Genomic DNA, 13,374 nt, shown 5'->3' with positions numbered 1-13,374 from the left:
GGCTCTAGGAACAGACCTTAGACCCTCACCTGTCCTAAAAACACCTTTTACCACTTGGTTCTATCCCAGGCCCAAATCTGAGTCTTGCTCAGGACACCGCTTGGCCAAATGTGACAGTCCTATTCCCAGGACACAGGAGTGTCTCAAACAACAAAGACGGAAGGTTCAGATGCCTATAGCCACCCAACCTGGGGCAGCCTGGCTCTGAAGCCATGCCTTGACCAGTTCTATGTCCTAAGGACCCTCAGAAACCTGGGCTACAAGCCCATTTTATAGACTAACTCAAATGAGACCTGTCAGTCCTGCCACATTGTGGGGTTCAGGGCTGTAGTGTGTGTGCTACCCTCCATCCTAACAAAACCTCCCCTTCAGCTTTCAGCCTAGCCCGCCAGCTGCCAGCTGCCCAGCCCTTCAGGAAGAAACTCCCAGCACTTCCGGCCAGGACCACCTCCGATAACGCACTCCAGATGCCAAGACCACCCGCACAGTGAGAGGTGAAGCCAACACATGACAGGAACAGGGAAGGGCGGGTTTCGGCCCCCAGAATTGTGGGTGGCCTCCATGCACCTATGTGGGGCACCCTCCACCTGAGCCTGTCCCCAGATGCGGGGTGTCCCTAGACCGTCGTACGACGGGCATGTGAGTTTCCAGCCTGCACCGACAACCCGGACTCCCTCAGCCGCACTGGTCCCTCCCATCCTCCACCCTTTGAAAGCACAAGCCCTTCCCCGGCGCCCAGGGTCACTGACCTAAATGGCTACTGAGAGGAGGCTGGACAACAAACTGTGTTTTGTCTCTAAACAGAGGAGGAAAAGGCAGCTGCCGGCCTCCTACTTTCACCTCTGTCCACCCAGGGAGGCCAGCGCCTCCCTGCTGCTTGCTCTAGCGCACAGTTCCAGACACTTGAGAGCCCTTCCCGGCCCCAACAGTGCAGCAGGACTCTGCGAAAGGGCATGGTACATAGATCAAGATAGAATCTTCCTTACCAGCTAACTCTCAGAACAAAGTGTAAACTGCCTCCTGGGCCCAAAAGGTCTCCTTGACCACACGGAACCACCCTGGCCGGTCCCTCCAGTCACCACAGGCCATTGACACCAGGCCCAGCCTCTGGACCTCAAACTAAGTCGTTCTCCATCTCTGCCTGACACACTGGCCAGGGTCCCCTGAGGACACTCAGGTCCCCAAGTGGCTATGTGTGTGCCTTTGCTTTCCCACGCCCTGAGCTCAGCCTAGAGATGGGGTACAGAAGGCAGCACTTCTGCCCTTGAGTTGCTGAGACCTGAACTAGGGTCGTCCACCAGAACTGCCCTAGAATACTTTTCTCATTACTGTGATTGCGTGGGCACATGATGTGGAGCGGGGTATATCTGCCTCAGCTTATGTGTACACTTCAGGGGACAGCTTTGTGGAATTGGTTCTCTCCTTCCTCTTGTGTGTGGGCCCTGGGGGTCAAACCCAGGCCACCAGCTTTGTGCAGAAAGCACCTTTACCTACCAAACCATCTCTCTGGCTTTACTCATTTATGATCTAAAAGTTTATTTGTCTTTATTTTATTTGTTTGTTTCTTTCTTTTTCTTTCTTTCTTCTTTTCTTTTCTTTCTTTCTTTCTTTTTTTTTTTTCTTCCTCTTTTTTGGTTTTTTTGAGTCAGAGTTTCTCTATGTAGCCCTGGTGGTGCTGGACACACTCTGTAGACCAAGCTAGCCTCGAGCTCAGAGAGACCCGCCTGCCTCTGCCTCCTGAGTGCTAGGATTAAAAGCGCCTGACTTTATTTTTTGTTTTGTGTGTATGGGTACTTCGCCTGCCCATCCGTCTTTGTACCACACGTGTGAAGTGTCCTCAGAGGACAGGGAAAGGCACTGGATCCTCTGGAACTGGAGTATAGGCAGTTGTTAGCCGCCACGTGGGCTCTGGGCTTTGAACCCCTGGTTAAGCTACCAGTGCTTTTTTTAACTGATGAGCCATGTTATCAGCTCCTATTGAGTCATTTTTGAAATGGGATCTCACATAGCCCAGGATAGCCTCAAACTCACTTTGTAGACAACTCGGAACTCTGGATCCTGCTGTCTCTACCTCCCGAGTGCTAGGATTACAGGTGTAAGCCATGCCTTGGCGTTCTGACTGATGGGGCTAGCCATCTTTGCAGGGAGGCCTTCCTAGCCAGCTTCCCAGAAAGCATCAAGGGTCCAGCAGGGATCCAGCATCAGACTCCAAACTGAATACTTACGGCAGGTAAGCTATCATCTGAGACAGGGTCTCAGGTAGCCCAGGCTAGGCCCCCTAGATAGCTGTGCTAGCTAGTTTTGATGTCAACTTGACCCAGGCAAGAGTCATCTTGGAAGAAGGAACTCAATTGAGGAAAAGCCTAGCAGACTGCCTGGAGGCAAGCCTGTGGGACGTTTTCTTGATTAATGATTGATGTGGTAGGGTATCGCCCATCATGGGCTGTGCTCCCGGATGCAACACACACACCTTGAGCAGGTGGTCCTGGGTGATACAAGAAAGCCTTTAATCCCAGCACTCGGGAGGCAGAGGCAGGCGAATCGCTGTGAGTTCCAGGGCAACCTGATCTAAAGAGTGTGTCCAGGACAGCCAAGGCTATACAGAGAAACCCTGTCTTGAAAAACCAGAGAAAGTGGTTGGGGGGGGGGGGTGGAGTGGGGGGTAGAGGGGGGAAGCAGGCTGAGTTAAGTTATGAGAGCAAGGCAGTCAGCTACACTCCTCCACGGTTTCGGCTTCAGTTTCTATCTCCTGCATTAAGTTCCTGCCTTGACTTCCCCCAAAGACACAGTGTGAACGCAAAGTGTAAGACAAATAAACCCTTTCCTCCTGTGGTGATTTGAATAGGAGTGTCTCCTATAGGACATATAGTTGAATGCTTGGACACTGGGGAGGGAGAGACACTACTCGACAGGGATTAGGAGGCGTGCCCTTGTTGGAGGAAGGGCATCACTTGGGGGATGGGCTTTGGGGTTTCAAATGGGCAAGCCAGGCCCAGTGTCTCTCTCTCTCTCTTAGTGCCTGTGGATCCAGATGGAGAACTCTCAGTTCCTTCAGCACCATGTCTGCCTGCAGGCCGCCACACTTCCCCTATGCTGACAATGGACTAAACCCCTAAACTGGAAGCCAGCCCCAATGAAATGTTTTCCTTTATAAAAGATGCTGTGGTCACGGTGTCTCTTCACAGCAAAAGAACACGGACTAAGACACCGCCTCAAACTGGTCATGGTCGGATTTTTATGGGGGTTTTGGTTGTTGGTTGGTTGGGGGTTTTTTGTTGTTGTTTTTTTGGGGTTTTCTTGGGGGGGTTGTTTTTTTTTTCAAGACAAGGTCTCTCTGTGTTAGCCTTGGCTGTCCTGGACTTGCTCTGTGGACCAGGTTAGCCTCAAACTCGCAGCGACCCGCCTGCCTCTGCCTCTGGAATTACAGGTGTGCGCCACCATGCCTGGCTTGGTCACTGGTGTTTTTAATCACAGCAACAGAAACCCTAATGAAGACAGTAGCCAAGGATGGCCTTACACTTCAGATCCTCCCACCCCTACCTCCTCAGCGCTGGGATAACCAGCATATGCCACCATGCCACACCCTGGAAGCTGCTTTTGCCAAAAAGCACTGACTCCTCCCTCAGGCCCGTGAGGTAAGCACGAGCAGGAGACCCGGCAGCTCCACCTGACCTCTTCGTCATCTCCTTTCCTCTGGGCCACAGCTCCAGACGGCTCTGTCTGACATCTGAGGATAATTATCGCCTCTCCATACCATGCCGAAGACACAAAACCCAAGGCATCTACTGTCAACTTCCAGACCCCCGAAAGCCACCTGAAGGTCTACATCAATGGTTCTCAACATGTGGGTCACCAACCCCTTTGGGAATTGCAAATCAGAAATCCTGCATACTGGATATTTACATTACAATCCATAACAGTAGCAAAATTACGGTTAGGAGGTGACAACAAAATAATTTTATGGTTGGGGCTCACCGCAACATGAGGAGCCGTATTAAAGCGTCACAGCGTTAGAAAGGCTGAGAGCCACTGGTCTACAGCCATTGCCTGAAACCTACAGTCTTCTTCTTGCGTTCTGGAAACAGCTGAGTGTCACAGGATAGACACTGCCCTCCCCCCACCCCCCCATGAGAAGAGCTGCCCGTGATAACGATGGCTAAGCTGCACCCTGGAGTGGGAGCAATCACACCAACACTGACACCAACGCCATCCCAGGAACCAGTTCGGCCCCAGAGCAATGAGAACGTCAGACCATCCTGCAGAGCCAGAGCTGAAGTGACTAACCAGACTCCACCTTGGCCGGGACTGCTTAGCTACAGGCCTCTCACCTCTGCCCTAATTCTTCCTCTAAGGAAACCAAAGCTCAAGTCAGCACCTGGAAGACAGACTGATGAACTCCTCTTTCTCTGTCATCCATCTCTATATACCATATTTTTTGGACTATATGACACACTTCCCCCCAAAAGTGGGGGGGGGAGGGAGTTAGGGTGCGCCTTATGGGTCCGATTGTTGTTTTCATTGGTTTTCTTGTCTTACTGCTCTAAAAACTGGGGTCTTATGGTCAGGTGCGTCTTATAGTCCAAAAAATACGGTACTGAGACAGGCAAAGAAGCCTTGTGTGGTGGAGTTCCTGAAGCGGGCTGCTAAACTGCCAGTGTTGCTCTCTCCAAAGTTACACTGGAGGAGGCACGAGGCGGGGTGGGGGAGGGGGGAGTCTCCAGAGATGGCACAGCTGTGAATGCCTTTGCTTGCAGAGCATGTGGACCTGAGTTCAAGCGGCAGCGCCCGTGTAGAGAGCCAGATGTGGTGGTGCAAACTCCAGTGCCAGGCAGGTGGAGACAGGAGGATTTCTGGGGCTTTCTGGTCGACCAGTCTAGCTTATTTGCTGGGCTCCAGGCCAGTGAGAGACTCTGTCTCAGAAAGAAGGCAGGGCTGGACAGATGGCTCAGTGGTTGAGAGCACCCATTGCTCTAACAAAGGACCAGTTTGGTTCTTGGCGCCCACATGGTGGGTCACAATCATCTATCTTCAAGTTCAGTTCCGGGGCAATCCCATGCCTCTTCTGACTTCCAGGGGCATCAGGCATGCACACAGTACACAGACATCCATGCATCCAAAACACTCATACACGTAAAATAAAAATTCTTTTTACAAGATTCAAAAAGAAATGAAAACAAGGTAGACGGCACCCAAGGAGCAATGCTTGCCTTGTACATGCACTCGTGCACACACATATAAAGCACACACATGTGCAGAGGCAAGCACACACTTACTTAGTTCCTCCCAGTATAACTGAACTTGGAGACAGGGACATCATAGATGTGGTCAAGTGAACGTGGGGTCATTAGGGTAGCCTGACCTGACGTGCTGGTGTCCCCGCTCTGAGGGACTTGGACAGAGATATACACAGAGGCAGGAGGTGTGAGGACATGAGAGACCACAGCGTGCTATACACAAGCCAGCAGAGATGAGCAGGCCCTGTCTCCACAACCTCTGAAAAAATAGGCCCTGCCCATGTGTGCATCTTTTTTGTTGTTGGTTTTTCTTTTCTTTTCTTTTTTGTTTTTGTTTGTTTGTTTATTTTGGTTTTGGTTTTGGTTTTTCAAGACAGGGTCTCTCTGTAGCCTTGGCTGTTCTGGACTTGCTTTGTAGACCAGACTGGCCTTGAACTCACAGTGATCTGCCTGCCTCTGCCTCCCCAGTGCTGGGATTAAAGGCATGCTTTTTGTTTTAAAGGCTTTGTTTTTGTTTTTCAAGACAGGCTTTCTCTGTGTAAGGGCTGTCCTGGACTCACTTTGTAGACCATGCTGGCCTTGACCACACCGAGATTCCCCTGCCTCTGCCTCCCTGAGTGCTGGGATTAAAGGTGTGCGCACTATGGCCGGCTCCATATGTCTATCTTAAACCTCCAACTTAATTTTTTATTTATTTTTTTCCAGTACTAGGGTTCGAACCTAGGGCCTTACACAGTGCTGACATCTATTACAAAGCTACATGCCCCAGCTGTCAGCCTCACATTCACTGAGACTGGGTCTCCTGGAACCCACAGCTCAGGCCAGCTTGGAACTTACTATGCCACCCAGACCAACCTGGAACTTGAAATCATCCTGCCTCAGCCTGGGGCCACAGGTGTGCAACGCCATGTTTGTTACATTCCTTTGCTCAGGACATTTGTTGTTGTTGTTGTTGTTGTTGTTGTTTTGTTGTTCGACACAGGGTTTCTCTGTGTAGCTTTGACTGTCCTGGACTCACTTTGTAGACCAGGCTGGCCTCGAACTCATAAAGATACACCTGCCTCTGCCTCCCGAGTGCTGGGATTAAAGGCATGCGCCATCACGCCCAGCTTGCTCAGGACATCTTAAGTAAGGTTTTGCTGGCATTCTCTTACCTCTCTTTTGTTTTCTTTCTTTCCTTTATTTCGTGTTTGTTGGGGGTGGGGGAGGGCGGGTGTTCATGTGCGTGCATGAATGAATGTTAAGGCCAGACCTTAACCTTGGGTGTCATGTTGATCCCATTTTTTGAGACAGGGTATCTCATTGGGGCCTGGAGTTTACCAATTAGAATAGGCTGGTTAGCCAGCAAGTCCTAGGATGCTCCCATCTCCACCTCCCCCGGCACTGGATTAGAAGTGCACACCCCTGTCTCTGGCTTCTGTGTATGGATGCTGGAGATTGAACTGGGTCCTTGTGTTTCCAAGGCAAGCACTTTAGTGACTATGCCACCTCCCCAGCTCCTTTGGTATTCCATTCCATCACAGAGTAAATGACAATATGGAGGAAAGAGACACCCACCAGTATATGGATGACGGAATAGCCTGAGCCTAACCCCGCCACCACCCATCAAACACAATGACCCTCCTAGCCCTGTGAGCTTTGGCTGTGACGGAAGCCAACCTCCATTCGCCCTCCCCACACACACCCCCGGCACCTCAGGGGACCCCTTGGGAATAGCCCCACCCCGCCTCTAAATTCCCCTATGGCTGACTTCATGTTCTTGAATTTCCTGGAGGAAAACTCAACTATGCAGGGGTAGGCACCAGGCTGGGAAAGGAATTCCCAGCCCCGCGTTATCTCTAGGCAAACTCAGCACATCTGGGGTTAATTCCACTGGCAAGAAGGCAGAGAAAAGAGACAGCTCTCTTAGAGAGAGGCCTGCAGCTCCAAAGTGGAGAGAGGGGCTCAGGTCTTAAGGGAAGCAAGCAGGATAATGGTGGGGGTGTGGAGAGACCAGGCGGGATATCTGGGGACCAGGCACAGGGAACAAGGCCTCTGGAAGGCCAGCGCCAGCCTGAGTTGTCTCTTGGGAGGGCAGCAGCCCCCTCCCACTGTCCTGGACCATTTTTTTTAGCCGGAAGGCAGTGGCAGGGGTCTGGGCAGCCGGCCTCAGGCTGGAGAACAGAAGGCCTCTATGCCCAAGAAGCTTCCTGCTGGCCACAGCCCGTGTGGGAGGGAAGCTCAGCTGGCCTTGCCTGCTCCAGTCTCAGCTCTGGCCAAGGGAGCTTTAGGACAGAGCACACCCTGTGAAACTCCTGACAAGGAGAGTCAGAGGCACCCACCCAAGGAAGTCCCTGCGAAAGCTGCTTCAGCCACCTGCTATTTCCAGTGGTGGCCTTGACACTAGCCTCCAGAGCTGTAGGGGCCTCGGGGACCTTCAGGTCACCCCACCAATGACCAAGAGCTAGAAGCGTCCCAAGCACCCATTGTCTAAGGCAGGGGGACGGTCTCAAATTTGAGCCACTCTGGGCTATATGCAGTGAGTTCTAGACCAGCCTGGACTATATAATAAGATCCAAGTAAAGAATAGAACCCCAATACTGGGGCTTGGCATGACATGGGGCTCGGTTGGCAGCAGGGTACTTGCTTAGAATGCACAAAGCCCCGGGTTCTGCCCATCCCCAGCAACTGCATAAATTGTGCATTGTGGTGCACACCTGTAATCCCACCACTCAGGAGTTGCAGGCAGGAGGATCACAAGTTCAAGGCCATCCTTGGAAACATAATGAGTTCAAGGCCAAGGCCAGCCTGGTCAACATAGTGAGTTCCTGGCCTTAGAGAGATATAATGAGTCCCTCTGTCTCAAAAAGAAAGAAAGAAGGAGGGATGAATGGAGGGAAAGGGAGAGAGAGAGAGAGAGAGAGAGAGAGAGAGAGAGAGAGAGAGAGAGAGAGAGAGAGCCTGGATATGCTGGGCATGGTGGCACATGTCTTTAGTCCCAGCGTTTGGAAGGCAGAGGCAAGCAGGTATTTCTGAGTTCGAGGCCAGCCTGTTCAACAAAGTGAGATCCAGAACACAGAGAAACCCTATCTTGAAAAACAACAACAACAAAAAACGAAAACAACAACAACAAAAAACCAACAACAACAAATGAGGGGGGGGCAAGACAGCTCATCGGAATCAGGTAAAGGCACCGCTCCCCTTGGCTCATACACACAGGATACAATGCCTCTGGCACCATGACCCAACTAGAACCCTATGGCTGCTCATGGTAAGGCTCAAAGGGATGCCAGCCACATTGCGGCTCCCTACTTTGGGCAGGGCTGCTAGCCAGAGGTGAAGTGGGCTGGGCTGCTGTGCTGGGTGGCAGCCAGCTCTCACCTAGTGGCTTCAAGGTGGCCTCATTGCAGAAATGGTCCTTGTGGGCAGGCACCTATAAACTCTGGAAAATCCAGGCTCTGAGGCAGAGCACGTGGTATGAGGCAGGGGGCTGGCTCAGGTGGCGTCACTGGTTAAGTCTATTTCCTCAGTCCCGTGGGCCTAGCCATGTGGGAGGGACAGGGACACAGCACACGTGAACTCACCGCCTGCGGCCTGGCCCCACCTGGCTGGCTCCATGCCCAGGCTTGCTCCCTTACAGCTGCGCTCTACCAAGGGCCACAGGAAGCATACTCAGCAGGCAGGAGGAACCTCTGAGGTCAGACAAAGGGAAGGACTTCCTGGTGGCAAAGCTAAGGACAAGGAGACCGGATGTCCACCTTCCTGCTGCCAAAGGGTCTTCAGGGGAGGGAGAAGTGGAGCAGAGCACTGGGGTGCCAGGACCTGCCCTCCCAACCCTGCCAAGATCTGACCTCCGGGCTTCTCAGAGAGGACACCCCCTGTGTACCTGTGGTCCGTTGCACTTTTCCTCCCCAGCTTTGTAGTGAGACACTCACCCCCACCCCCACCTCCACTCACCACCTAGGCCAGACCATGGCAGGACACAGGCTGGGGGCATAAAACACTGCATAAGACACTGTGCACACGTGCAGGTAAAAATGACAACTTTTGGGAGTTGCCGTTCTCCCCCCATCACGTGAGTCCTGCAGATCCAAGGCAGGTCACCGGGCTTGGCGGCAAAGCCCCTCGACCCACCGAGCCACCTCTCACCAGCCCACGCTGGGGGTTTTAATGCTTAGCTTCAGATGGCGGAAGCCCCTCCTCCAGCACTCAGCCACACTTTAGCGCACTGGTTCTCAACTTTCCTGACGCCACGACTCTTTAATACAGTTCCTCACGTTGCGGTGACCCTCAACCATAACATTATTTTCGTTGCTACTTCATAACTGTAATTTTGCTACTCTTACAAATCATAATGTAAATATCTGCGTTTTTTCATGGTCTTAGGCGACCCCTGTGAAAGGGTCATTTGACCCCAAAGGGGTGACACAATCCACAGGCTGAGAGAGCCGCCGCTTTATAAACACATCAGCCGCTGCAGGTCCTGCCAAAATCTCCACTGCTTCTCCACCTACGCTGTTGCACATGGCCGCACCTAGGATTACGTGTCCTCACATTCCCAGAGGCCAGATATCCAGTGTCAAGGCAGAGAAGGGTCATACCCCCTCCAGGGGAGGATCCTAATCTTTCCCAGCTTCTGGAAGCTCTAGGTTGTCGCTTGCCTCATGTCTCCATCCCTGAACTCCTTAGCTCTGTCACCTCCAAACCCTGTCCAAATGCACAGAGGTGCCTGCCAGGCTTCCACCACAACTGCTCAACCCCAGCAGCATGGTCTTATCTGGAGGACCCTAGACAAGCCACCTTCAGGTTTTGTTTGATTTTTCTTTTCTTTTCTTTTCTTTCTTTCTTTTTCTTTTTCTTTCTTTCTTTTTTTTTTTTTTTTTTTTTTTGTTTGTTTTGTTTTGTTTTTCAAGACAAGGTTTCTCTGTGTAGCCTTGGCTATCCTGGACTCACTTGTAGACCAGGCTGGCCTCAAACTCACAAAGATCCACCTGCCTCTGCCTCCCAAGTGCTGGGATTAAAGGCTGGTTTGGAGCCGGGCGTGGTAGCGCATTGCCTTTAATCCCAGCACTCGGAAGGCAGAGACAGGCGGATCGCTGTGAGTTCGAGGCCAGTCTGGTCTACCAAGTTAGTCCAGGATAGTCAAAGCTACACAGAGAAACCCTGTCTTGAAAAACAAACAAACAAACAAACAAGGCTGGTTTGGTTTATCGAGACACAGTTTCTTTGTGTAATAATAGCCCTGGCTGTCCTGAACTCACTCTATACACCAGACTGGCCTTGAACTCCTGCCTCTGCCTCCTCAATGCTAGGGTTAAAGGCCTGAGCACAGTATTCTGTCTGTATGTGAGCATGCACCACAGAAGAGAGCCCCAGATCTCATTACAGATGGTTGTGAGCCACCATGTAGTTGCTGGGAATTGAACTCAGGACCTTTGGAAGAGCAGCCAATGCTCTTAACTACGGAGCCATCGCTCCAGCCCCCACCTCCAGGCTTTTATATGGCATTAACTAAACTAAAGAGACTCCCCATCATCTCCGGCTCTCAGTCCGGCTGGGAAAGCCAACAAGGAAGTCAGCAGTGTGTGAGATAACCCGCCCAGAGTGGAGCTGAGCAGGCAGGCGCCTCTTCCTCCAGCCTCCTTCCTGTCACAGCCTCTTGGTTCCCTGTCATCACCTTGAACTTCTGTCTCTGAGGCCAGGAAGTTGCTCCCTTCACTTTGGGGGCTGAGGTGATCTTACACAGTACACAGCAGGCTCTGAGGAACTGTCAGTTATACGAGCAAATATTTGACACTCGCTCATGCCAGCACGTAGATGCACACACAAGCACGCATACAAGCATGAACCAACACACCCCTCTGCTTGTACACCCCTCCTCCTCTGTGGGGACTATCCCCCTGCCTCAGAGCAGGTGGAAACCCTGTGTGTCTGCAAAGGCCCTGTCTAGTTACCAACGGAGGGTGCTATGCCAGCCAGCGCCAAGACCATCATCTCCATTTGAAGACTTGTCACATAGGTCTCATCTAGGCTCTGTGCTCTGGATCAGCATCCCGCCCCCACCCCCTGCACCATCTGGAGAGACCTGGCTACCCACATGCCCATTCCAAGTCTGTCTTCTAAGGTCCACATCCCTGGCACAGCATCCATCGGAGCTCAGCTTCCTACTTTACATACGACTGATGGCCCACTGAGCTCACAGCATCCCATCTCCCTGAGAGTGACTGAGGCTCCTGCCATGGGGCTTCCCCCAAGCAGCTCGGGGGGGGAAGGGGGGCGGCATATTTCACAACCACAGGGCAAAACACTACTTCTTGCTCAAGATTCCCACTTCCTGAGCAGAGAAAGCTGGGCACAAGGGAGCTGGATATAACAGGCCCGGCTCTGCCTGATATGCTGTGTAACCTGAACACAAGTGTGTGTGTGTGTGTGTGTGTGTGTGTGTGTGTGTGTGTGTGTGTGACTTTCCCTGTCTGCACAGCAAGAAGCCTCGAGCTTCACTCAGCCTCAAGACTTCCCAGGAAAACACCCCCAGACCAGCCACTCTGGCTCTAGCTGTCATGTCTCAGGACGATCAATGCTTTTCTCAGAAGAGCTTGGGCTGTAGGTGATCTTGTCCCATTCCAGGACTCCGGTCACCAACCTAACTTAGGTCCCTGTAACAGACAGTCTGACAAAGAGTTTGCTAAGTGAATAACTGACTGATAGAGCAGATGGAGCTGTGGACCAAGGTCACTCAACAAGACAGAGCCAGTGTGCTTCCCAACTTCCTATGCCAAGACTCTTTTTTTATAGAGGGCTTTAGACCCCCATCTCCTGCCCTCTCCTGCGACTTTCAGGGACGGTGGTCCAGTCTCCATTGTCCCCTGTCACCCTAAGGTGCTAAAAGGCATGGGTCTCCCTCTTTGATTGCTTTCCCAAAGATGCCTGGGCAAGCTGGGGGAGGGGCAGTAATCCCACTAGAAGCCTCAAGTGGCCCTGATTTTGGGGCCAAACCTCAGGACAGTACTGGGTCTCAGAAGCCACCCCCCCCAACTCCCGCCCCAGGAACTGTTGTTCCTTTGCCCTTTCTCAGGGAGCCAGGGGAAGGCGGACGCTGCCCTGAGTCACCACTGACTAAGCCGGCTGGACAGCCCATGTCCTGGCCCCTGGCCCAACTGCACTTGGTGGCCTGCACAGAAGCCACTTGACTGCCGCAGCTTTGGGGTCCACCGAGTGGGCTGTGCCTACAGGTCTCTGTCCTGCCCTGGTGGCTCATCTGAGAGGGGTGTGTCCCCAAACTCTGACCAGGATCCAGGGCAGGCGTGACCTCAGTTTCCCGTTTGCAGCGGCACATCAGAGCGGGATAGAAGGGTCAAAGAGCACTCACATAAGGTCAGGCCGGTGTCGGTGCAGGATAGCGCAGAAGGCCAGGCCATCGCGGAACGAGGTGGTCATGTTGGTGATGTTCACGTCCCGGTAGCCCTCGCATTGCTGCCGGCACCATTCTTGCAGGGCTTTGATGGCGGCCATGCGGGCGGCGGGACGGGCCGGCGGCTCGACAAGCTGGCCACAGGCCCCGCTTGGGGCCCGAGAAACCGAGGAGGCCCAGACCCGCGGACCACCAGCCGGGCTGGAAGAAAAGAGTGCAGGGAGACCGGCGCCCTTCACTGCAGCAGCCTGTGAGGTCGCCGGTCCCGCCTCCTGGAGGTCCCGCCTCCTTGGGGCCGCCCCCATGAGACCACGCCCGCTGGAGGCCTGGTCCACAAGCTCCAAGGTCCACACAGGCTCCTGTTCCTGCAACCCCGCCCCAATTTGGTTAGGCCACACCCACGCTCCACAAAAGACACGCCCATACAAGACCACGCCCCCTCTTTCCCTGCACTAGGAGAACAGAGGCCGGGTACTTTGGGCGGCGACTCCCGCCTTGGCCAACAGCCGTGACTCCCAGCAGAGGCGTCGGGGGTTTTCTTTTTTTTTTGTTTTCCTTGAGAAGGGGACCTCTGTAGCTGAGACTGGCCTCTAACTTATTATATAAGCAAAGATGACCTTGCGCTTCTGGTTTCTCCTGCCTCCACCTTCAGTGCTTGGATTACAGGCTTGTGCGCCACACCACGCCTGGTTTATGCTGTGCTGGGGACTGAATCCAGGGCTTCCTGCATGCCAGGCAAGCACACCACCA

The 13,374-nt window shown here is 52.9% G+C and overlaps 1 protein-coding gene across 1 annotated transcript in view; it reads right to left on the bottom strand.

The window, feature by feature from the left end:
• MICALL2 (MICAL like 2) overlaps nt 1–12,931 on the bottom strand; it is a 32,620-nt gene extending 19,689 nt beyond the window's left edge. The window contains exon 1 of the mRNA XM_084763589.1: nt 12,583–12,931. Coding sequence (XP_084619715.1) covers nt 12,583–12,929 — 347 coding nt within the window. The 5' untranslated portion in view covers nt 12,930–12,931. The remainder of the gene's footprint in view (nt 1–12,582) is intronic.
• Nucleotides 12,932–13,374: the final 443 nt, after the last annotated feature.

The sequence above is a fragment of the Acomys minous genome, assembly GCF_964271855.1.
Source record: "Acomys minous genome assembly, chromosome: 16".
NCBI lineage: Eukaryota > Metazoa > Chordata > Mammalia > Rodentia > Muridae > Acomys > Acomys minous.
The sequence above is the reverse complement of the archived record's forward strand: the minus strand, read 5'-3'. Positions and strand labels throughout refer to the sequence as shown.